This window comes from Myiozetetes cayanensis, unplaced genomic scaffold, assembly GCF_022539395.1.
Source record: "Myiozetetes cayanensis isolate MyiCay16 unplaced genomic scaffold, myiCay2020 scf10, whole genome shotgun sequence".
Lineage (NCBI taxonomy): Eukaryota > Metazoa > Chordata > Aves > Passeriformes > Tyrannidae > Myiozetetes > Myiozetetes cayanensis.
In genome coordinates this window covers 25,549,846-25,573,692 of record NW_026086605.1, presented here as the reverse complement: position 1 = coordinate 25,573,692, position 23,847 = coordinate 25,549,846, and the positions used below count along the sequence as shown (strand labels likewise).

The window sequence follows — 23,847 nt, the reverse complement described above, 5'->3', positions numbered from 1 at the left end:
ACTTGGGCAATAAAGGGCATGCATAACATCTTGAAAACTTGTTTTACTTGTTTGCTTATTATCTAGTAAGACAATATTTCTTTCAGACTTCTGTTGAGCAAAACATTTGATGCTGCATATGTTGCACATTACATGTTTTAGCATTGTAGCCCCTGGCACAAATATTTTCACTTTTAGAATTAAAACTGATTGTGGTTATTGCCATTAAAGGATTCTTTTCAGACGATTAGAGAAGTTACATTTCCTTCAAGCATTTCTGGCACTTTAAGGATGGTTATTATGCACGCTAATGAAATAATTATCTTTGCAATAACACTAATTTACAATACACAATCCCATTCTTGCATGTAAGAAATACAAAGAAGTCTCTTTAGTAATTCATTTTATTGAAGAACACTAAGTCCTTAGGCCTGTAAGAAAACACTAGTTCCTCTAAGACTGTTTTAAAAGCTAAACTTGGAGTATATGATGTCAGAGTCAGAAGTAGTTGTCAAGAAACATCTGTGTCTTTATTCTTGAATTAGATACTGATGGATAAAAACATCAACTTAAAAATTATCATCTCACAGAAGATGAAAATTGCTTAAGAGTGTTATGTTGTTTTTCTACCCTTTGTCTACCCATGTGATCCTCTGGAAACACATTTATTTCAAGTTGCAATTTGTTTCTTCTTACTTATTTATCTGGGAGTTCAAATAGGCATGGTTCCTATCATACTGTATTTAAGTTAGGAAGTAGGACATTAATGTGCCTAAAACCTATACCCTCTTCCAGCAAGTGCCTCCACTGGAAAACACTACCTGCTATTTAACAGAAAAAACCTTATCCTTCCATCACTGTCAGCCAATAGATATTACCTGCCTGGTTTAAAAAGGACAAGATTAATCCCCATAACCTTAACTCCCTTGTATAATTTGAATGCAGAGATGCTGAACTTGTGAAAGTATCCAGGATCAGGAAAGTGTAATTTGAGAAGTGATCAGTGGTGACACAGATAAGCCCATCCTAAAACATTTCCATACTTGTGCAGTCCTGGGGGCACACAGCCGGATCTCTGCTCTCCACCGCATCACAGATGCCATCTGGACAAGTCTTGATGCTCGGGGTGCACGTGGAATAGTTTGTGGTGATCCCTGTCAACACATAAACAGACAGCTGCAAAAATACCACAAGGCTTGGAAGGAAAGTTTATTGCATCTTCTCACTCCACACTGACACTCCAAAGCACAGGTTTTAAAATAAACATCTAGGAATATAAATATCTGCTAAAGTTACAAACAAGACAACAGCTAAAAGCAACTGGACGAAACTTTTTTTGTTATCTTTTCTGCCTTTGCTATTTTTTCAGCCTTTTGGTCGTGTCACTTGCAGTTAAAGTAAGTATTGCTTAAGCAAATAGAGCAAAAAGAGCTGGCTGATCAATTTGAGACTGAAGAGTGGCTTTCACAACTGAGGATGTCTCTACACAATTTTACACTCAAATATGAGGGTTACAAGAGGTTGTAGAGAATTTGCGATACTTATGCACTTTGAAGAGATAAAGCATTGACACAGAAGCATTGTTCTGGAAGAGTCAAGAACGCTGTCACCTGCCAGATCATTGCTACACACCACAGAAAGCTGAGACAGTGCTTTTGTGCTCACCAACTCTCTGCTGGGGTGTACCTGCTCAGAGGCTCAGTGCTATGTTCCAAACTCAATTCACAGTCACAAAGATCATCTTGCATCTTGCCATGGGTCACCTGTTCCAGTTACACTGCTGCAAGCTCAATTCAGTACCTGGTGTTTTACATTTCATATTCAATAGGGTCAAGATCAAGAACGACCATTCCAACTTAATCACATTTTCCTTCCTAGTGCACATTTCATACAGGAATTAACTTTTTTAGCTCCAGCTTCTCTGTACTTTACTATACCATGTATAAATCAGTTAATATCAGAAGTCAAATGCACTATTACAACTAAACAGAAGTTTAATTTCACACAACATAAATGTACCTTTTCCACTGCCTTGTCTCCACTGGCATCTTCCTGTTAGTACTCCCAGGCCACCACACTCTTCACATTCAGCACGGTGCTTACTTATAGCACAAGAGTCAGGGCAGTCCTCTTCTTTTTTTAAAACTGTTGGGAAAAGTGTTTGATGTAAGTTCATGACAAAGGAGATGAACACACAAGCAAGTCAGTTCAAATTAGGAAAACTCTGGTTTTGGGGATAGATAGGAAGGAAAGAAAAATGAAGAAAGCAGTGAAAGACTGAACACTGACTGACCCAACTATGAGTAAACTTAAATAACCATTTAAGAGAAGTCCAGGTGTTTCTTTTCTATGAAATAAAAGATAAGCAGCAAGACCATAATGGCATGGTTATCTTTGCTTGATAGTACTCTGTCAATACCTAGAACTGTAGATATGTGTGCTAACATACCAATAACAGAGAAATGGAGACCACAAATACTCACAGCTTCATACAGAGCTTTTAATTAAGAGAAAATACTTAGTTCTTAGGTTAACAACAGGGTAGTAGCCCAAACAGCATCAGCTGGAAATGTATGTTTTCAGACAATACAAAATCTTTGCAAAAACACAAGTCCACTGCAAGCTTTCTTTTTCTTCAACCCATTTACTCTTGCCAGAGGAGTTCTGATTTGATAGAAGGGACAGGAGGTGATTATCAGGTAGAATTGTAAGGTTTTGAATAAAATGCAATATTAGTTTGGAGAGAAGTTAGTATGTTTCCAGTGAAATCCTCTTCTGCTGTGGATCTTATAGAATACTTCTAACTTCCTTCCCCTTAAGGGTGGGTCAGCACACTGCCCTTATGAACTTTCCAGTAAAATGAAGTCAAGTGCAATTGCTACAAGAATGTTAACAAAACTTAAAAAAAATTTAAAAAAAAAAAAAAAGGATAGAAAAGATTGCAGAGAGAAGGTGGGGAGAAAAATTATTTATATATTTTTATATCTATATCTACATATATAGGTATATAATAAATATACTTAGGCCAGAGATTTCTTGTTTCATATAGATAGACACATATATGCACAACTCTTTTTTCTTCCATGGGAATATGTGAAATACAAAATAAAGGTCACACAGGCACACACTTATTAAAGATTCTTCTAAATCAAATGTCATCAGGAACATTATGAATTTCATATGATACACTGCATTAGTTCTGTCCATTAGTTCTTCAAACAAATATCTGCTACAGGAAGGTCTGAATCAAAACTCAAAACACAACCTTTGTGATCTGTATCTTGCAGCTCAGATTCATTTCCATCGTTAATGCCATCAGTCTATAGATCACTCTGCTACTGTTACTGGCATCACTAATACCAGTGACACAGTAACAGCAAGTGAATAGTCCTCACTGGGGTACTTACGAGTTCCTTCCAGTACAACAGTGAGGAGGGTCTTGGTGTGTTTCCTGCTCTGCTTGTCTGTAGCTTGAACAGTGTATTGTATTTCCTTGCATTCCGGTCTGCGCAGCACAGAGGAATCATTCACATAAAGGCTTCCATATTTGTCTTCTCGGCCTTGAAGGATGCCAACAGGATAGCAGCTTGCATTGGGGGACAGTAACTTGTAGGTGATGTTTACACCACGGAATTTCATACAGTTTTCAATGCAGATTTTTCCTATCTAGGCTCAAACACCAACAAAGAAATCACAAACAACGGAAACAAAACTATGCATAAGAAACATTAAGTGCTTCCCAAAAACATCAGAAATAAAATGGAGGATATTACTACTTGCAGAATTCATCATTTATTTTGGGTTTATAGATTTTATATTTTACTACAAATGCTTTAAATGAGATGTATTCTCAGTAAAAATGAGAGGTAAAGCGTTACCATTGTCTTTAGGCTAGAAGTGGAAATGCAAAAAGCCTTGACCCAGAGAATCAGCAGTATTTGGTGCCTACTGCAATGGTCAGCAGTGTTCAGTAAGAACAAGACCCTTGGGAAAGTCTCCATTCAGTCCCTGCTCTATCCTAGGCTGACTAGTGAAAAAAAATACGGTCGTCTTTGAGAAAGCAAAGAGCTCAGCATGAACAAAGCTAAGACTCTTTTCAAATAACATAAAAATTGCTATTACTTCATGTTTATAATATTACAGTCAAAAACTTTCTGTCCAGCAGAGTTCTCTGAAAGCCTTAAAAGGAATACAGAACCTCATCAGTTTCCCATTTGCAATTTTAAAACATTTTCATCTAAAAATTAAAATACATTGGTTTGCTATAGTTGAACTTGTGCCTGCCAGAATATCTATGCTACAACACTCCTTAGTTTGAAACACATCATCTAAGAAGCACAGGAATGTGAAGCACAATGTCCTGTCCAGCTCCTACAGGAACTGATCCAAAGCTCACTTTGGTTTTTCCATTTACAAGAGTGGGATTCGGATCAGGCCCAGAGGCATTGGCTTCCTTTGCAGGGAAAACCACAATGTGAAGGGTGGGGTGTTATTCAAGGGAACTTGGTGATGGATTATTTTCAAATGCTGCAGTTCAGAAATGTTTTCAAGTAATACCACTGCTGGTAAAACCATATCTGTACATCTTAGTTTCAGCATTCTTATTTAAAAATGTAACAACAACAAAAAAAAGGTTTTTTATACTAAGACCTCTTCCCATGAACTTGGCCTATTTAAAGTCAGAGAGGAAGCCTTTGAAGTTCTACAAGCATACTTTGTTACAGGATAGTCCCATTTTATCTAACTTATTCCCACTCACATCACCGATTAATGTACATTTGGCACCATTTTTGCTGGGTTCTTTTGGTGACAGGACAACACAGAAAGACTATTAAAGCAATCAGAAGCTAGGCCATTTCTTTCTGGCTGTCTCCTCTGCATAGCATGCTGGGACTGGCAGGAAGAAAAAGAGGACAAGATTTCCACTGTTCATAAACTCTGTCTAGACACAAGGTCTAGACATGTCCCTTCCAGAACCACGTCATCTCAGCCTTGGTGCAGCATTGCAACTAGCAGTGGTTTGCAGCTGCTGAGATGGTGTTCCCTTGAGGCAGTAGGAGAACACAATGATGTTCAATGGCACTGACCTTTATATAGACTACAATGAACTGCCCTTTCTGCCTACTCTGTCATAACTGCTGGTTCCAGGCACCCTTCTGACCAACAGAAATTTCCTTCAATGGAGATGGACAGGATCCTATAAATTCAGGGTCCCTGAAGGGCAGATTATCCTTAGAACAGTACATTGGCCAGTTTTGTTTCTCTGTAAAAATCTGAGGAGAAGCTAAAAAGGCACTCCTCCAGAAATTTCTGCAAGAAAGATTAAGATAGGCTTTCTCTTTTTGCCTGATTCCACTACAGAAAGCCCAACCTTGTAAATTTGCTCTGCTCCACAAGTTCTAGAGTCAGCTCAGCTCTCAGGTGCAGCAAAGCACAGCCCTAGGGAAAAAGGTGGAAGCAGCCAGTTCCCCTTTCTCAGGAGGGTGAAAAAACAGGTAATCAGGGTTACCAGGGTAAAGGATAATCAGGATTAACATCAACTTATAGAGGAGGAAGGAACCTTCAAAGGTGCATTTTGCAAGAGTCTCGATAGTTAACATAGAAATATCATTATCAGAAATAGGAACAAAAAAAATCCATCTCTTGAGCTCCAGAGTTTACTGAAGTCTGGATAATGATAACGTTCCTCTTCACTGAATTCTGGGGACATTTGGACATATAACCTCTCCAAAAATCTCAGCCAATGTTATTCATCATTTGTCTCAGTAAATGTCAATAGATCTTTAAGTCCTTTGATAAGTTAAATGCCACTGGGCAAGCGTGTACCGTCAGGCCATGCTTCTGTTATTCAATTCATTTAGCTGCTCAAATAGACAAATGGCATCAGCCCAGCAGTTAATAATTTCTTCACGCTCCTGTGTTTTCCTTAGGGCAAGAGACAGTTCAGCCTTCATATTGATTTGGCCCAGTACTTTTCCTGACTGCTCTGGCACATCATGGCTAATTATGCAGCCAACTTTAATAATGTGAAGTGCTGGGGACTAAGCTGCTTACATTGACTTGTGCTCCAAGCTGAGCACACTGTAAATTCAAACCCAGTCTCAGAAGTAAGTGGATGACACTTTTAACTGAGATGACACTGACTGAGAATACCACCACCAAAGCCAGGACGAGTTTTGCACTTCTCTGCTCAAGAATCAGAACAAAATCTCTTTGTGAATTTGTGTTTAGAAAGCACAAAGAAAAAGATCTCTCCCCAAAGACTTGAAGGAATTCTTGCCAGGAACAGTTTTCCCTGCTACTACTGCCACCCAGTGAAACTGCACAATTAGTGGAAAGCACCACTGTTTCCAGAAATCCTGTAACTCCTTTTCAGATGTTTGACTCTCATGACAACATGCAAAACCAGCAGCTTTAAAGGTCAACATTTGTGGAGGTTTTTTTTGTTTTGTTTTGTACTCTGGAACTAAAAATAAATGCATACTTCCAGATTTTAAAACTAACGTGTTCAAGCAATCTAGGGTATGCATAGATTGACATGGTTGGTCAAATTTAATGTGGAGCTCATTCATTCATAATATTATTGTATGCATACACCTATATATAAAAACACACAGAGAAAAAAACCCAATCAATTAATCTAAATTCATACGTACCTAACAGGTAAGTTTTCACACTTTTTACAACTACAGTCATGCTGTGACAAAGATACAGTTGGGGCACATTTCTAGATGCTAAAAGCTTAGGCTATGAATATCCTACACACCTATGCTATTAATTCTTTTAGGGGGAAACCCACCAGTTTCACCCTATCCCCAGGCAACAGGGGAGAGTAAAGCTTTCACAATCTGGTGCTACAAAAACCTCAAGCGTAAAATCAAAAATAATTTGATCTGCACAAAAAGAACAAAATAGCCTCTGTAGTTTCTAAAGACTGCAAATTGAAACGTTGCAGCCACAAGGCATCACAAAATGTCATAAAGGAGTAGCTTTTCGTAGGGAGACTGCCATGTGAGCACTCTTGGTATCTTTCTCTTATTTAGGATATTCAGTGCAGACCATGGACAAAATGTCCCTTGTTAGAGCAGTAGCATTTTTATTGCTGATGTACAGCTTGTTCTGTACTTTGAAGAGCTATCAAGCCACAGTGTATTTCATCAGATTAAATAAAAGAACATGCAATATATCTAATCTCCCTTTTTCTTTCTTTTTACAATTAGCCAGAGGCTTAAGGATTAATAAAACTTAATTCTTCCCTAAAAGTCCTCTAATGAATTGGGTTTCTCTGCAATTGGGATGATCATATTTTAATCTCAGTCCTCCTCTCTGCTACAATAGTTACAAGGCATGTTTTCCAGCAGCTCTCCCAGAAAGACTCATCACTGATGTTTTAAATATTCACTTTCATAACATGAATTAAATTGAACTAGTTCATTACTAATGTACATGTTCCATAGGAATTACATTGTAATTTTCACCTGATTAATGTCAACCTGTTAGAAAGTGTTTCTGGGAAGCATTATTAATGGCAATGGTGGTGATTAAGCTAAAATGAGGGTTAAGTTAGGATACACATTAATTACTAACTAGCCATTATCTAAAAAAAGCCACTAATATACTGGAATATGTAGAGCTGGGACTCCAACAGCTGGGCAAATTTCTTTTTTTGCTCTTGATATTGTTCCAGTTATTCATGCCTAAGCCACTCATGGTTGAAAGTCCTCCTGTCCATAACACACATTATTTTTCTCTATTAGTACTTCCATGTGTGGCCCCTTCTCTATTACTATGTGATGGGAGAGCTACTGCCCAGTCTACCTGCTACCCACTGCATCCAGCACCAACCATATTGGTATCACATTTTTCACTGATTCTACATAAAACAGTTAAAACCAACAAAGAGTTTAATGCACCTCACCCCAGTGATCCATGTCTCAGCTCTATCAGAAAGTGAATGTATAATTAACACAGTTCTTACTTGTGCAAAGCGTTCTGCGTTTCTGTTCACTGTGAACTGGTAAGTCACGTTTGAAAACTGAATGCTGACGGGGAGGATGGAGACATTGAAATGAAGCATCACTGTTCTTTCTGGGCCGTGAAATTCCGTGTCATTCACCAAAACATCCAACTGGAAGTAACGATGCTCTGTGACTGAAATGCTTTTATTCAGTACCAGTTCTGCAAAGGAAAAAGACTAGTCTATTACCAGCCCACATTATCTGTAAGTGCATATTTTGATACAGCAACCCCAACAAAAATAGACACAACAAAATTAATTATATATATCAAAATTTCCTAAGAGGAAACAGAAGGCAATACAAATAACAAATATGTTCTTATGGAGTTATGTCTCTGCCATTCAAGATGTTTGGGAGGCCCTCTTCCCTTCTTACCTACCATGCTGAGAATCCTACAATCAAAACCTCTTGCTTATCAGTTTACAAACTATCATCCTATATGCTCCCTATGCCAGAGATGCACAAACTCCATTTTTTCAGTACATGTTTAAAAGTCTGTTTTCTTACCTTGAAATTTCTCAGCTTTCTTTGGCTCAATATTTACAAAATGCTTACAACAGCTTACTGGTCAATTATTAACAAGCAACTTCTCCTTTATTTAAAGGAAGAGACCTTACTGTACTCATGTCGAGTTCCCCTCACTTGGCTGCCATTTGGGCTGAAGTGGATTTCATCAAAGATGTGCTCCACACGAAATGTTTCACTTATCCAGGGATCATCAGTGACAATGGTTCCCGTGTATTTCTTCCTGCTGCTTTCAAGGGGATAAATGGGTGTGGTGTCTGCATCGTACACAGTCAGAGTTGCAAGAACAGTTCCCTAGAAGGAAAAGATAAAAGGACATGTGTTTTGGAGATTGAAATATTGCTCAAACAAAACTTTACAACTTTCACTGAAACTCACTTTCATTCAAATTAATTTTAAGATTCAGGTTATCACTATTTCAGACCTATTCTGGATCTGAGTTAAAAGCTCAAAAGAGGATGACAGTGGAAAAGAATCATTTGAGTCTGAGTCTAAATACAGTGCTAAATTACTGAGGTAGGAAATAAGTGCACATGCACAGTTCATGATCTTTTTCTTTTCTTAAAATCAGTTATTCTACAATGCTACTTTAAAAAGTAGGTAATTAATATTGGCGCTTACAAGACACAAAATACATTCAGACAGGTCAAACTCATTACCCGCATGACAGAAGTGGTCTGGGTTGTCTGCTTAGTCTACTGGATTGCTGTTCTCTACCTGGACACTGCGACCAAAAGGCCTTTAAGATTTTATTAGCAATTCTGTTCTTTCATGTTTGTTTAGTCACTAGACGGAATGTTTCCAGATATAATGCCCTTTTTCTTTTTTTTTTTAACTACAAAAGATCACTGAAATTCACTACATTGTGAACACTTCACAGGTACGTAATTTCAAAAAGAATATTTTACTTTATCAAACAGTTTTATGAGACCTTCACATTCTATCATGCAGAGCTAAATGAAACATTCATTTCTCAAAATTTTCAAAAATAAAAAGGAATTACTTTACGCCCAGGCAAATGGGATCTTCACAGGTGTATTGTCAAGACCTCTTCTAGTCAGGAGATGGCAGCAAACTCCCAAATTAGTCTTTTCCCTTCCAGACACAAATATGATCAAAATGTACTTTGAAGGGAGAGTTGACTACCAAAAGAGATCTTGTTGTTAGGAAACAGAAGTTCTCTCATGACAAACACATCATTTAGGCCCTCAAAGAAATGTTTTCTCTATACCATTGACTTATAAAGGGTTGTTGCTTCCATGGAAGAGCCAAAGAGCCCACCTGTGCACTCCTCTACTGATGCAAGTGGTGTTTGTGTGCAAAGGGCACCAAAGACATGGAGAAATTCAAATCCTTAGAAAGATCACCTTGGTATGGTTAAGGGGGAAGTGAAAGAGCACCATTAAAAGAAGATCCTGGAGCTCTCCCTTAACAGCCTGGCCCTGGAAACTTCACAGGGGTAATGTTTGCCTGCAGAAGTCAACCACTATTTCTACAGCATCCTAATAAATGTTCTGAATGTAGTTCTGATGTCTTATATAGATTTGCATGTATGGGACTGGTACACATATACACTTGCTCTAACACCACTCAATTTTCATCATCTGGGGGAAAGAACCATGTAAAAAATAGAGCAGAGCTCAGTACAGAGAGATACAGCAGTCCTAACCACGGACTCAGCAATTGTCCATCCTGACCTTAGAAACCGCTCAAATTTCTTCACGTTTGATTACTAATCCAAATTCTTCTTTCTTTGGGGTCCAAATAAGATATAATTTGGGGGAGAGGAATCCTACAAACAGCATTTTACAATCTGCAGAGCATGGTGTGGTGATGGGCTCGTTGCTGAGATCCATTACCCAGAACATGGTGCTTCCCAATAATCAAACCTCCCACTGCTGTGCTCCAACTGCAGGCACTGGGTAAAGGAGAACATTACCTCTTTCCTGTTGAACTCCACAACAGCATCCGCAGTATCAGTGCCATTGGGAAGGAAGGGAGGAGAGTCATCTTCATCCAACACATTCACCAGGAAGGGCACCTCAACATGCATTTCCCTGAATCCCTCCCTCACGGTGCACTTGGCAATCAGTTCGTATCTCTCTCTCTCCTCTCGGTCCAGGCGCTGTGTCACACGCACGCTGGTGGTGTTCTCATTGTATCGAAAGGGCAGACCCTCAGCTGGAAAACACAGCCACAGGATAAAGAGGGACAATCACTTCCCAGTATAGGGTTCTGATAGTTTTCTTCTTTAATACTTCTTTGCAATCCATTTGGGCATCATGACTACACAATAAAAGACAGATTCAGAAGTGAAAAAGAAGTAATTCATGCAGTTATATTAGGGTAGGGAGAAAATATGGAATAGATGGGAAGATTCTACAGTCTAGAAGCAGTACCACTGAAAGCTCAGGATACTCTCAGTCTGCTTTTAGCAGGTACAAACTTCTAAAACTAATCTTTTCTTCAGGAAAAGGGATAGTCCTCCTTTCCATCCCCTTTGTATATCTCAATAGAAAAATCTTCAGGTTCAATTTACATTTGCAATGGAACTTCCTTTACAGAATCAATCTAGAGGATCTACTACAAGAGATCTTAAACAGTGCAGCTGTTTGCATCTATAGCTGGTACGCAACCAGCTCAGTTCCAGTTTTACCTGCTAGCAGTTTGTAGGAAATGCTGAGATTCTGACACAGATGATGAACTGAGGGTAACTGGAGCTGATGAAATGTGCCAGGTGGTTTATTCTCCTTGATGTGAAAGGAGAGATCCATTTCTGTGAAGCAAAGTTGCCTTGCTGTCAAGGAACTGCAAGCTGGTGCCGTAGCATTGATCAAAGAGAGGAAAACCGTGGTGCGTGTAGCAGAGTCACATTCCTTCTCTTGGAAAGGGTGGGATGAAAGGAAGACATACAGCATCACCTTTGATAATGGCATCCAGTTTCCTACAGCTTCAAGGGAAAAAAAAACCACCAGAAGAAATATTTTACAGAAGACAAGTCAACATTTCTTTTCCTCATTTTCTACTCTGTTATTTCATAAATGATCATTTAGTCCTATTGTGTGATAAAACAATTATTGTGGTGGGAAGACCTTAAAACTCAATAATCCCAGTGAGCCGAAAAACTAAGGGCTTAGCACCAATTTTACATTATGGAACTTCACAAACAGTATCAGCATTCTGTCTGTAAGACACTGACATAAACCAGGACTCTGTTAGTAATCATTTCTTTGTAGGACTGCTTTCTTAAGGGACTAGAGCAGAGTGGGGTGGAAACAGGAAAAATAATGCATGAAATGGCAACAGATACTCAGGACAGACACATAACTACTGTCATTTCAGTCACCGCATTCTGACAGTTCATTCCAATTGAGGATATGGGTCAAATTGTTCAGGTTTAGAGGATAGATTGTCCGTCATTTTTAAATATAAAGACCTGGACAAAAGATAAAATAGGAGTTAAAATTAACGTGTGGCATCTACTAATACACGCTCAAACCTTATTTTGATTACCTTGGTTTGACTACAGACAGCACAGTAATATCTCTGTAACAGATCTAATTCACTTGAAAAGATGTAGGTCGCTTTGATTTGTAGGAACTAAACAAGGCTCTCAGGTGCTGGATAGATGCTCCTCCTTTGTTCAGTTACAAATAGCTCTCTGATATTCATGAACACCAAGTACCAAAAATGCAGTGAAAATGGTATCATTTTCAGATACCAAACACTCAGCACTCCAAAAAATAAAACAGTAAGTGTGTGAAGTTGAAAATTTCAACATCAAGGTAACTAAGTCAGAGGGTAGAGTTGATATATGGTTCTTACAAACTGAAGACAGTTACTACAGACTCTCCCCAACAGTAAAATTTCTGCAACTGATCACAGCACTGTGCCATTAACTCCTCACCCATTTCCTCCTCCACCGTCTAATGATACCTAATTTCCTCATAGATCAAAATCACCAAAACCAATTTACTGCTAGAGTATAAAAGAAGGGGAAAAAAAGGAGATAATTAATTTCTGTAGTTCAACAGTAAGCTTCTCTAACAAAGCCAAATCTCAAGAGAGGGAGAGAGCTACAATTAGCCATTTCTTCTAAGAGCTCTTTGGTGTTACGTGCAAATGTACTTTGTGAATCCATGTAACCAGAATTCAGGAGTTTGAACCTCTCTAACAGGCTTGCTCTGGGCACTAAGCATTGGAATTGGCCTCACTTGCATCAGTAGATGAGCAAACTTCAAACCTCATAGTAAAGTTGTGACTTACATAGTTGTGGAATGCAGAAAAAAAAAATTTCAAGTAATGCAACTTTCCCACCCGACTGGAGTCCCCAGTGTGAATAACTGGATCTGTCCAAGGTCAGCATTTGCTTTGGCATATTGTTCCCTGTTGTGGGTTTCATTGGGTCAGATTCCTCATTTTAAAAGGGCAGGTGTGGTTTTTTTAAAATGTGATGCTCATCTTCTGCTGGAGAAATCTCATCATCTGAATGTGTTTTTCTCTGTGAACAGACACCTCAACAAGAAAAGCTAGTCTCCTCATACTTACACAACATGTTAAAGTCGTCTCTATCCAGGCTTTTGCTGAGGTAGAGAAGTCCTGTTTTTTCTCTGATTTGAAACCAGTTATTTTCATGGGATCTTGCTCGAGAAATTATGAGGTTCTGGCACAGATGAAAGTGGGCCACTTCCTCAGATGAATCCTTCAAGGCATGGATGCGCAGGAGCGGCATACCTGCTGGCTCATCAATGTACACATTCTCCAAGTACTCTTTCCTGGGGAAGTAGAGACCAAAGGCAACTGCAAAGGAAGGCATACAAGAGAAGAGGTAGTCCCAGTTAAATGATTTTCTGCACTGGCATTTTCTTAAGATACGTATTTCAAAGGAACCAAAGGTTTCATTCTCTAAAAAGCAAAGAAGTACTGAAAAAGATGTGGAAAAAGGCAGATCCTCATCTGGTGTAAATAAATACAGTTTTGCTGCACTCAAGCCAAGGACACAGCCACTAAAAATGTCCTCTATAGTTTATGTTCAAGTTACAAAATCATCTGCTTTTTGAAAGCAAAACTCCCTTGCTGTAGACAAGGTCCAGTTTAAGCAGAACACTTAAGGAAGCTCTGCTTGCCAAATTTTACTTAAGTTTCTACCTGGCAGTCTCAGCTGTAATTCCATTGAAAGCCTAAACATCCTCTCTGTTGAGAGAAAACACAGAAATGTATCAATGGCTTACACACTTATCCTCAGATTACATAAAACCTCTCTTACAGAGGAGTCCTTTTGTGACTCCCTCCTTTTTTCAACACGCCAGCACGATACTTTTGGTACAGAAAATTGAGAGTTGTTTTAAAAAAACTGATATAAAAGTCTTGTAAGTACTTTAAATATGACAGATGAGAAAGCTGAGAACCGAATGAGGATGAAAACATACATTTCTTTTTAGTACAATGGTTGTGACTGACCTGATCATCTCCCACCCTGGCACTGGAGACATTTACATTTAGCAGAGCTCTTACTGCCTTGACGCCCATTTCTTCAACTGGTCTCACCTTACTAGGTCATTTTGCAATGGCCTCTCTACCAGTTTCCAATTCTTCCCTTCCAATTTCATTTCTTGCAAATGTGATCACAATGGAATGCTCAGTAAGCAAGGAAGGGACAAAGTGATGCTCACTGCACTCATATGCACTGAAATACTGGAACTGTCACTCTTGGACTTCACATGCACTGACAGTCAGTACTTGTTCCCATCTAAAGAACACTTGCATACTGCAGAACTGTGCATCATTTAATCCACTTTGATAAGGAGTCAAGCATGTAAAAACTCACACATCTGCTGAACAAATGTAAACAATAACAATTTCCTTATGTCATTACTACAAAGCTCTCTCAGCTTAAATCAAGCCAGATGCAACTGGAAATGATAGTAATGCAGCAGTAGAATTAGGGATATAATGCCAAAATATCTTCAAAATAGCATCAGGCTACAGCACATATTTATTTTGTATTATTATTGGATCCATACACTGTTCTACTGAAAGGAGTGCACCGCAAACAAACTGTAAACAAGAGACCTCTAATTTCATTTGGAAATACCACAGAAACCATTGTACCTTGCAATGATTCATGACATCATCAGTATCCCTGGATGCAATTACATCCATGAGATTTACAGGGGTCCATTATTTTTTCCTACATATACTTTGCAATATATGAATAAGGTGCTAAAGTAATATGGTAGGTGAATTCACTCCAACAGACTTAAATCAAAGAGAAGCCAACAATATTCTTTTTGAGAGTTTTAGAAAAGCATTAAATCCTGACATCCTCTCTCTGGAGAAAATTATTACTTTTCATTATGGTGCTATCAACATCTTCTTTTTAAGTTAAGATTCCTGAACATTTGTAATAAATTTCAAATATTTTTTCAGTCCCTCTCATTTTTGAAGTGAAGGAAAACCTGGGAATATGAGCTATTAGAAGTCCTACCAAGAAGGTTCATTAATGAGAGGGATAAGGTGATATCCAAATAGCAAGCCCAGTCCCAGCCCAAGCACATAGACTCCCTTGGGGTATTTTGTATAAAAACTTGATTCTGGAACAATGAAAATTTCCTCACAAGAAATTCAACACTGAAAATTCACTACTCAAGTTTAAAAAATTACTTTTAACCCACAAATGCATACAAATGAGGCCTATACAACACTGGCTACAGGACAGAGGAATAATTATTATTTCCATATTTCCAAGCCTGTAGTCCTAGCATGAGTGATGCTGTGTGCTCAGCACCACAAATATACCTTGTGGTAGAAGAACCAGCACCACAGTGAGATATGAAATCACCTCCAGTTAAAGGAATATATAGAAAGTAGAGTACATATAAACAGTGTATCTTGAAAGTGAAAAAGGAAAAAAATGGAATATTTTGAGTGGCAATTATTTGCTTCCTTGTCTTAAAGAAGTGTGTTAATCTTTATATGCTTTGCTCTATAAATTGGGGCTCATGATGCATGAGAGTACAGTTGTGTTTAACCAAATACATAAATAATTATGACAGACATGGCCACTTAAATGCCTAAAACCTTGCAAGCAACTACACCTCAGCAGAGGTCAGCATCCTGACTGCTCTGCACTTGAAAGAAAAAGTTAATATTTATACTGCAGACTCTCTGAAGTTCTCTGGCATCAGTTCACAGGAGGAGTCTTCTCCATCATCAAAAAAAGAAAAAAAAAATCCTGTAATATAAAAATCTGATTTCTCTGTAAATAACAGAAATACAAAACCAGGCTTTGTATTTTGAAAAGAGAGGATTCCTTCATAATATAATTTAGAATCAGCACCACAAATTAACCAGAAATGTATTTCAAAAGTTTAAAAACTGAGATTAACTCAGTTGGTTAGAGCATGGTGCTAATAATGCCAAGGTCAGGGTTAGATCCCCAGAGAGGTCATTCACTAAAGAGTTGGACTCGATGATCCTTGTGGGTCCATTCTAACTCAGAATACTCTGTGACTCTATCTTGAATTAAAAGCCACTTCAGACAAGGAGGGAACACTGCTGCAGGGAATTTAAGTAGAAACAAGATCTTTTACTCCTCCATTCACACCTAAAAGCTGATGAAACTAAATTTTGTCCATCAGAAGTGTTAGTTTTTAGTACAGAGCAGATTTCTATATTGAGGACAACACCCAAGGACAGTTTTAACTTACAGCAGTGGATATGTAATACTTCCATGTTTAACTTGAAAATGTAAAGAAAATGTATTTCAAGTGAAGAGACTTTACAATATTATAAAATAAATTTTAAAAAAATAGGAATTTGATTTAGCCATGTAACAAGATTCACCAAACATTTGAAATTACTGGGATTTTGTAAAGTTGTTTGTGTCATCCTAACTCCATTTTAAGCACGGAAAGAGATAAGAGATATGCAACAGGCTGCCCAGGTCACAACTACACTCTGAATATAAATCTCTGGAGTCTCAAGTTAGAGGAGACCTTTGAAGTAGAAACACAGCACCCACATCTCATAGCTGTATTCATTCCTTTAAGCCCTAGTGAGTTAAAACCAGATTCAATAAACTTGCCATCTGGCAAGTATGCTGCAGGAGGAAGAGGTTCTAATCCTGGCCACAGTTTCTTGTGTCCTGGAAAAAAAAAAAAAAAAATCCATTTCCAAGGACTTGTGCAAGCTTCCTATGGAAGCCAGATGAAGTTTTTAATGAATCTACCATTTAAACAAAGAGGAATCGAGATGGTTACATTCAAAACTGATCGTTAAAGTGCTTTTGCTTAGGAATTAGAAGCAGAGAAAAATTTCACATTACAGCTTGAAATACACCACGAGAAGGTTGTGCTCTGTAATATACATGAGTAACATAATAGAGAGAGTGTTGTTGAAATATTTTGGGATCTCTGAACTTTTTTTCAGAGGATGCCTCAGCTCTCCGTACTACAAACGGCACAGGAAACACGGCAACCTCTGACGGATGAGCAATATCATGGGATAATAGCATATCAGTAACACACAGAAGAGAAAAGTGATCACGTTTAAGCGGATGTAATGCTACTAACTAATAGCTCCTACAGGAAATAGATACAGTTATGACAGCAGTTTTCCAGTTCAGGGAGAGAAAGCACGTAAAATGAGAGTAAAGAAATGAGATTATATCTACTTTGAAGCCTTCATGATTGCCTTTTGAAATAAGGCAATTTTTCATGTGGCTTTTTTCAGTCATGAATGATTAGGTAAATAATGCCTTTTTTGATACAAATTGATTTTTTTTTTTTTTGGTACACAATTTGCTGCAGAAAACTTCACATGTTTTCAGTACTTTTTATGCATGTTACTCTGGTTTTGAGTAGCACTGGGGGGCAACTCGATGAAAACTGTTAAACAGACTCTAGAAACATTATGTTCTTACAATCAACCAGGATAACAAAAAACATAGTTTAATTTTTTAGACACAAAATGAAGTGGCATGAAATTTTTTATTAGCATAGAGGAAGACTTCACTGTAAGACATTCTCCCAAACAATGTCTGTAACCATCTTTCAAGGTACAACTGCAGATTTCAGACAACCTGTATTGAAGTGAACCATCCGAGTCACAAGATTTGTCCTGGGAAAGGACATGCTCAGATAACTGGAAAACCATCTCAGGTCTGGGTGGATCACCTGCAGAGTCTCAAAGCACGTGATGGTGATAAGAGAGGACAACTAGCACACAGTGGGGTTGCTGGTCAGGAGCATTCCATTACCCTGGTCCATAAAACAGAAGAATCAACTCCAATGTCCTCTTCCAAAGAGAAGCTTCAAATGGCTGGAATATACCATTAAACTCCTAAGTTATTTTAGGTTTCATTACTCATGTAATTTGAAAACTGTCTCTCAAGCCTGAGTGTTTGTTACCTTCCAACTTCTTTTCACAGATCTCAAGGTGGCTGCTGGACGAATGCGCACTTAAAAACACTGGGCTGTGTTTTTAAAAAGACGTGAAGAAAAAAAATGAGCAAAATGGAAATGGAATGATGGTTTTCATTCAGCAAGTAACATACTCCTATATAATCCGCATCTGCCAAAATTTACTCAGAGTTTCTCAGCATTTTGGAGGATAACACAAGTTATTTAGAACAGAACAGCCCTCATGCAATCAAAATCCTTAATCAAACATTGACATGCATCTCCAAGAAAAGGGGAGTGCTTTTAATGAAATGATAGCCCTATCATTGTAATATACAGGATTTAATGATGTAACAGATGAACATGGGAGTCTGTTGTTAATAATCCTCCATTTGTTATATAGCATCAGATTTCAACAAGCAATTATCTGCCGTTAGTTTTGTGTTCCTGAAATAATTATCTTTACTTCTGACGAGTAGCCATTATGTTCCATTACTAGTATTAATATACCTAATGTTCGATTCATCAAGAACAAGGGCAGTAATGCACTTGTATATTTTAAATTAAAGGACTTCCTCACTTAATTCCCTCCTAGTCCCTACACAATTAGGAAATAAACTTGCCCTCATAAACCAAAAAATCTGTAATTTAGAAAAAAAACCCCACATCACTTAACAGAAAAGCAGTATGAAACAGCAGAGCTAGGAACAACACTTGGGATTCAATCGTCAGCTGACCAGGTGGCCACAGCATGAGTCAGCCTCTCCCAGATGGGAACACAGCTCCGGTGCCAGAGGGACTCTGGGGCCACTGAGCTCCCCCTCACGTGCCCACACAGCCAGGCACCAGGGCAAGCCAGCCTGCCAACCACCCTGGGTGTACGACCACCACCCAGGGGACACTGCTTCTGGCACAGATCATAAAAATTTCTTCCAGTTTTATATGGAGAAGTCAAATTCCACCAACAGCTCACCGAGTTTAGGTTGCAGCATTACTGCCAGGTGTAACTGCTAGTGTGTTTGAGGGTCACTAGGACAATGACAAATAGAAGAAGAGGTATTCACTTAATTAACTAGCAAGACATTAACATGGCTCAGCAGCATGACATTATTTACTTTTAGGTGTGTTATTTTTAAGTTGATCATTACAGAAATTGTAACAGATGTGGTATGGACCAGAAAACATAAGAAACTCTATTAAAGTGAAAATGAAATAAATTGGTTCTTTTTAAAGCTGCTTGTCTGGGCCCCAGGTTAGAGAAGACTGGGGAAAGACCGCTGTAGAGCCTCATATCAGAATTTTCTCAAAGTGTACTCCAGCTTTATAGAGCTGGGTAATTGCTAAGTTTCACCTGTTGTGTACATTTAAATGCAGCACAATTGTTAGAGAACAATAGAATAAATTTCAGTAACAGCAGTATCAGTGAAATACATGTGTTTTACAGAACATGAATGATACCTCCAGAGAGAACAGGTCCTTACGAAGTGATGGTAAGCAGAAACAGTACTTAACTACAATATACTCCAGACCTGTTAAACTGGTCTGCTTTAAGTTAATTGCCTCTCTTGTGATTTTCCTCAACAGATTCCCATGCTCGTACTGAAAAACAACCCTAAATTTTAGACTGAAAATATAGAAATTAGGTAGATAGAAATACTGCATAAAGAAAGCTCAGTCAGCCATATATATTGACCTGCTAGTCAATAAATGAGAATGAATTCCACAAGACAATAGTAAGACAGACCTGGTAAAGCCAAAAGATGGATTTGACAAAATGAAAGCCTCCTTTCTGTATCACGCATATGGAACATAAATTTCACAAATGTCAAGATCAAAGACAGACCCTAAATTTATCAAAAAGAAATGAATTTGGACTTGTAAGAACTGTGGAAAATCTGTGCAGCTCAGTATCTACCAGAGAACAGAACAGCACTTCTACTTAAGCTCTACTTGCCAGTTCAGACCGAGGTCAAACCTGTGCCTAGGCTTTCCTTCCAGAATCTGTACTTCTACGTAAGTTTTAGAAAATCACTTTTTAATTTTAAGTGCAAAAAATGCTACAAGTTTCTTTCCTCTTGCTTTCTTATGATTTGTCACTTGTTTTGTTTGGTTTTGTGTTTTTCAGGAGGGGGCTTGTTTAGTTGGTTGGTTTTTGTGGGTGGTTTTTTTTGTGTGTTTTGGTGGTTTGGTTTTTTTTTTTTTTTTTTTGTGTTTGGGGTTTTTTTTACTTTAGCAAAAGGGCAAATTTTTGATGCTTCACTGTTCTAAATAAGTAAAACTTAAACTATCCCTCATAGAAATTAACATGCATGGAAAGCTTCTGTGAGAGATTGCAGGGGTTTCTGAAAATTCTTCAGATCCTGATTCTGCCACTCCTATAAAGTATGGCTTAATTACTTGAGAATACCTGGATATAATTTTGCTCTGCAGGAATATGGAGCTGAAATGTAAGACAAGGAAACTTACTATTGTTTTGCAGCACAAATTATATCAATAAATATTTAATAGAATTTATTTACATCTGGGTCAAATTTAGGGTGTTTACGCAGCAGCATAAAAAATTAAGATGACATAATGGTTCATTTTTATACCACTCCAGTTCTGCACAGACTCGATTTATCATGTTTCATACTTCTGTATTTCTAGTGACCTCTCTGTATTTTGCTTTGAGAATTAATCCAAATTTGCAAGCATCAGAGAAATGATCTCACAAAGAGAGAGCCCATGCTCGTAGCCCATTTTTGTAACTAAACAGCACCTTATTCAGTGCAAACCTTCTAAAGCAAAAGGAACACTAAGAACAAGAAAAATCAGTTTTTTAAAGTAGTAGCCGAATCTTCGAACACAGACAAAGCTTTCAACAATTCCAGCATCGGAAACCAGGAAGTATCTCCACTGAGGTGCTATCAGTACTTCCCCAGCACTGGAAACATTATACAATCCTATGTACACTTTTCATTATTTTTTAAAAAGGTAAACTGCAATAATTTTCAGTTGAACTTGATGATCCTTGTGGGTCCCTTCCAACTCAGGATATTCTATGATTTAATAATAATAGTTCATAGTATGCATTCCGTAAACAAACTCTCCCCGCAGCAGGAACTGGATAGGGCTGTGGGCTAACCTAACACTGCTGAAGATACACAAAATAAGAAACTCAAGTATTCAAAGTTTCTTTTTACATTTACATCCTCTCTTTTCTGCATTATATAGGTTTGTAGAAAGGGAATAAGATTATTGAGAAGAGAAGCAAAATTGAGAGTAAAGTGTTGCAGTGCGATCTTTGTAAAACTCCCAGCTGTGTCAGAGACAGACTGCAAATCCTGGTTCACTCTAATCTAACACTTCTCAATAATTTTCTTTTGTTTTCACTAGTTTCAATGAATTACAAAAACCCAGCACATTTGAGGCTCATTCATGTTGTTCATATTTCTGTCAAGAGGAATTATTCTGCATTCTATGACAAGATATGCTAAGACGGTGGACTCAGTCTGCTGTTTCATTTCCAATTTTTAATTAAAGATTTCTTTTTCTAGTCACCCTCTGTGCATGCTCTCTCTGTGCCTTCTAGGATGTGTTTATGTATTATATATACATAAAGATTGTGATAATGAGAAGCTAGAGAAGACCAGTGACGTTATGTATCACTGTTCTGTGATAAAACTGACATACACTAGTTGTAAGTCTCAAAACCATAAAATCCTCAACTAACAACGTAGTAACATACAAGTGCTCTAAATTCTTGTTATACTTTAATTAGCTTTCACATATATTTACTCTAACAGTGCTTCACTCATATGGAAGGTAAACATTATAGCACCGATTAGGAGAACAAGGTACTGACAACTAAACATATTCATTTCATAAAAACTTGAAGATAAATCACAAGACACTCTTATCTGCAGAAATTGTTCAGCATACTTGACAAGATGAAAGGATCCTTGAAGGCAAAGACAAATAACTTTAAATTCATTATCTTAGTTAAAAGGACATCAGTATCACAATGCATTTCCTAAATTAAGATATACATTTAGATCACTGTGTTACTCCTCAGTAAAGTACTAAATTTTCACTATCCCAAGTCATGAAAATGAAAGAAAAACAATTAACTGTTGATTTATGACAAAGATTTGTATATGCACAAACTCCTGCATTCCATTACTACTTAAGCTCAAGTTTCCCCATTTCCTTTCCTCCAGCTGCACTTGATTCTACATCATCAAAATGAATGCAAGTCTTCCTGTCAATTATAGATAGATGGAGTCAGGCATAAGGGATCACTTTCTGACAGCTCAGTGCAATTCACAAGCACCTCCATCCATTTCCTATGCCTAAGCCATCACACTCAAGTGAAACAGCTACCAATATTTCTCTCACATAGCAAATTTCCCCCCCCTCAATATCACTGGATTACAACAATTAACAAAACCTTGACCAAACAGTAACAGTGTAAGTTTGGGATAATTGTACAATGTCTAACTCTTCAACAAGATCAACCCCTGTACCTGGGCTGTGGTGAGAGGGACCTGATTTTCAGAGAAAAGCTGTATTTTCAGAGAAAACCTTCTCATTTTCTGGGGAGTGGATGACTTTACAGCATCTGGATTGAATTTTTACTTTGGATTCTCCATTGTTGCACAGGAAAATCTATTTTCTATATTTACTGCAGATGTGTAAAAATTAGCCTGCTAGACCACATATAGTGACATAGGAAATAGTTCAGCCTGAATTGTGTTTTACCCATATCTAATATCTCTAGCTCCCCTTATTTTCTGCAATTCCTGCAGTTTATGAAAGAGAGACATAGCAATGTAATTACTGCCTTACAGCAGGAGGCAATCAATGAAAACTTTTGCTGCTGGTAGTTGAAAAGTTGCCAGAAAAATGGTAATGACATGAATGTCCACCTCTCACAGGAAAGTGCTCTGTTATTAAGAGCTGCTATTCTCTTTCCAAACACTCAAGGGAGCTATGAGCCTGCAGTTCAATTTTTCAATCCAGGAAGCAAAATCTCAGTGTGACTGTGAGCTTATTTACTGATTAATTTATTTAAAGTTTTGTCATGAATTAACAGAGCATTTTGGTTTAATTATTGCATTTAAGGTGTAGTTTACCACATTTTACATGAACTACGAAATGAAATAGAGAATATAAGTTCTTTTTATATTTTTATTTTTTAATATTCAATTTCTATTATCTTTTTAACAGATATACATATAAGAACTAAAACACTAATAGGACACATCTGCATTTGAACCTCTAATTCCTTAAGACACTTGGCAGCAAATACATTTTCCTAAGTACTCTTACAAGGCAGAGCTGCTTCTAAAACAGGTTCACAAAGATCTATCTTACACCTGCCATCGTAAAAAAAAAAAATCATCATAAAAGGACAAGAACCACACACCCCCCCAGCTGTCAAAATCACTGCTTAATAAAACAGAAATTTTCCTTTGGGGACTTTCAGTCATTACTGCACAGTAGCTAGTCATTATGCTGTTGTCTTAAAGCATAAATGTTGTCAGCAAAAGGGCAGAAATTGTATTGACAAGGCTTGGAAACAGGAAGACAGACCACTAATGATATGCATTGGACAGAGAAGACTGTTCTAGACAGCTCTTCTCAACCAGCTTTGAGCCAGACATGAACTACACTGAACTCCTAACAAGTTATAGCAATGAACTAGAGAAGTCTAAAAGAAACAACAATAAAAGCAGCAGTAAAACCTGGAATGGCAGGGGCCTGTACAGGATTTTACAACAGCTTTATTTTCCTTTAAGTGAGCTTCTGGGTTCCAGCCCAATCCCTTGCTGGAGGGCATGCCAAACCACCACAGACTGCCAAGCAATTGCACACACTCTGATTATTAAAGACTGAATTTGCTTAACACATTTCATAACTATTTCAATGCCTTTTTTACTTTA

The 23,847-nt window shown here is 37.8% G+C and overlaps 1 protein-coding gene across 5 annotated transcripts in view; it reads right to left on the bottom strand.

Annotated features, from left to right (window-relative positions):
* RET (ret proto-oncogene) overlaps positions 1-23,847 on the bottom strand; it is an 83,770-nt gene that overhangs the window by 27,635 nt on the left and 32,288 nt on the right. For 2 of the 5 annotated variants that reach the window (XR_007631455.1, XM_050335634.1), the window contains exons 2-9: positions 13,071-13,322; positions 11,179-11,472; positions 10,462-10,703; positions 8,615-8,816; positions 7,958-8,157; positions 3,387-3,645; positions 1,999-2,124; positions 1,023-1,133 (exon numbers count right to left, since the gene is read on the bottom strand). Coding sequence is in view for 4 of the 5 variants with exons in the window: in XM_050335634.1 (XP_050191591.1) it covers positions 1,023-1,133; positions 1,999-2,124; positions 3,387-3,645; positions 7,958-8,157; positions 8,615-8,816; positions 10,462-10,703; positions 11,179-11,472; positions 13,071-13,322 (1,686 nt within the window). In the remaining variant the exon portion in view is untranslated. Of the gene's footprint in view, positions 1-1,022; positions 1,134-1,998; positions 2,125-3,386; positions 3,646-7,957; positions 8,158-8,609; positions 8,817-10,461; positions 10,704-11,178; positions 11,473-11,850; positions 11,965-13,070; positions 13,323-23,847 lie in introns of those variants that run through there. The other 3 variants (XM_050335645.1, XM_050335654.1, XM_050335662.1) reach the window with 3 other exon arrangements.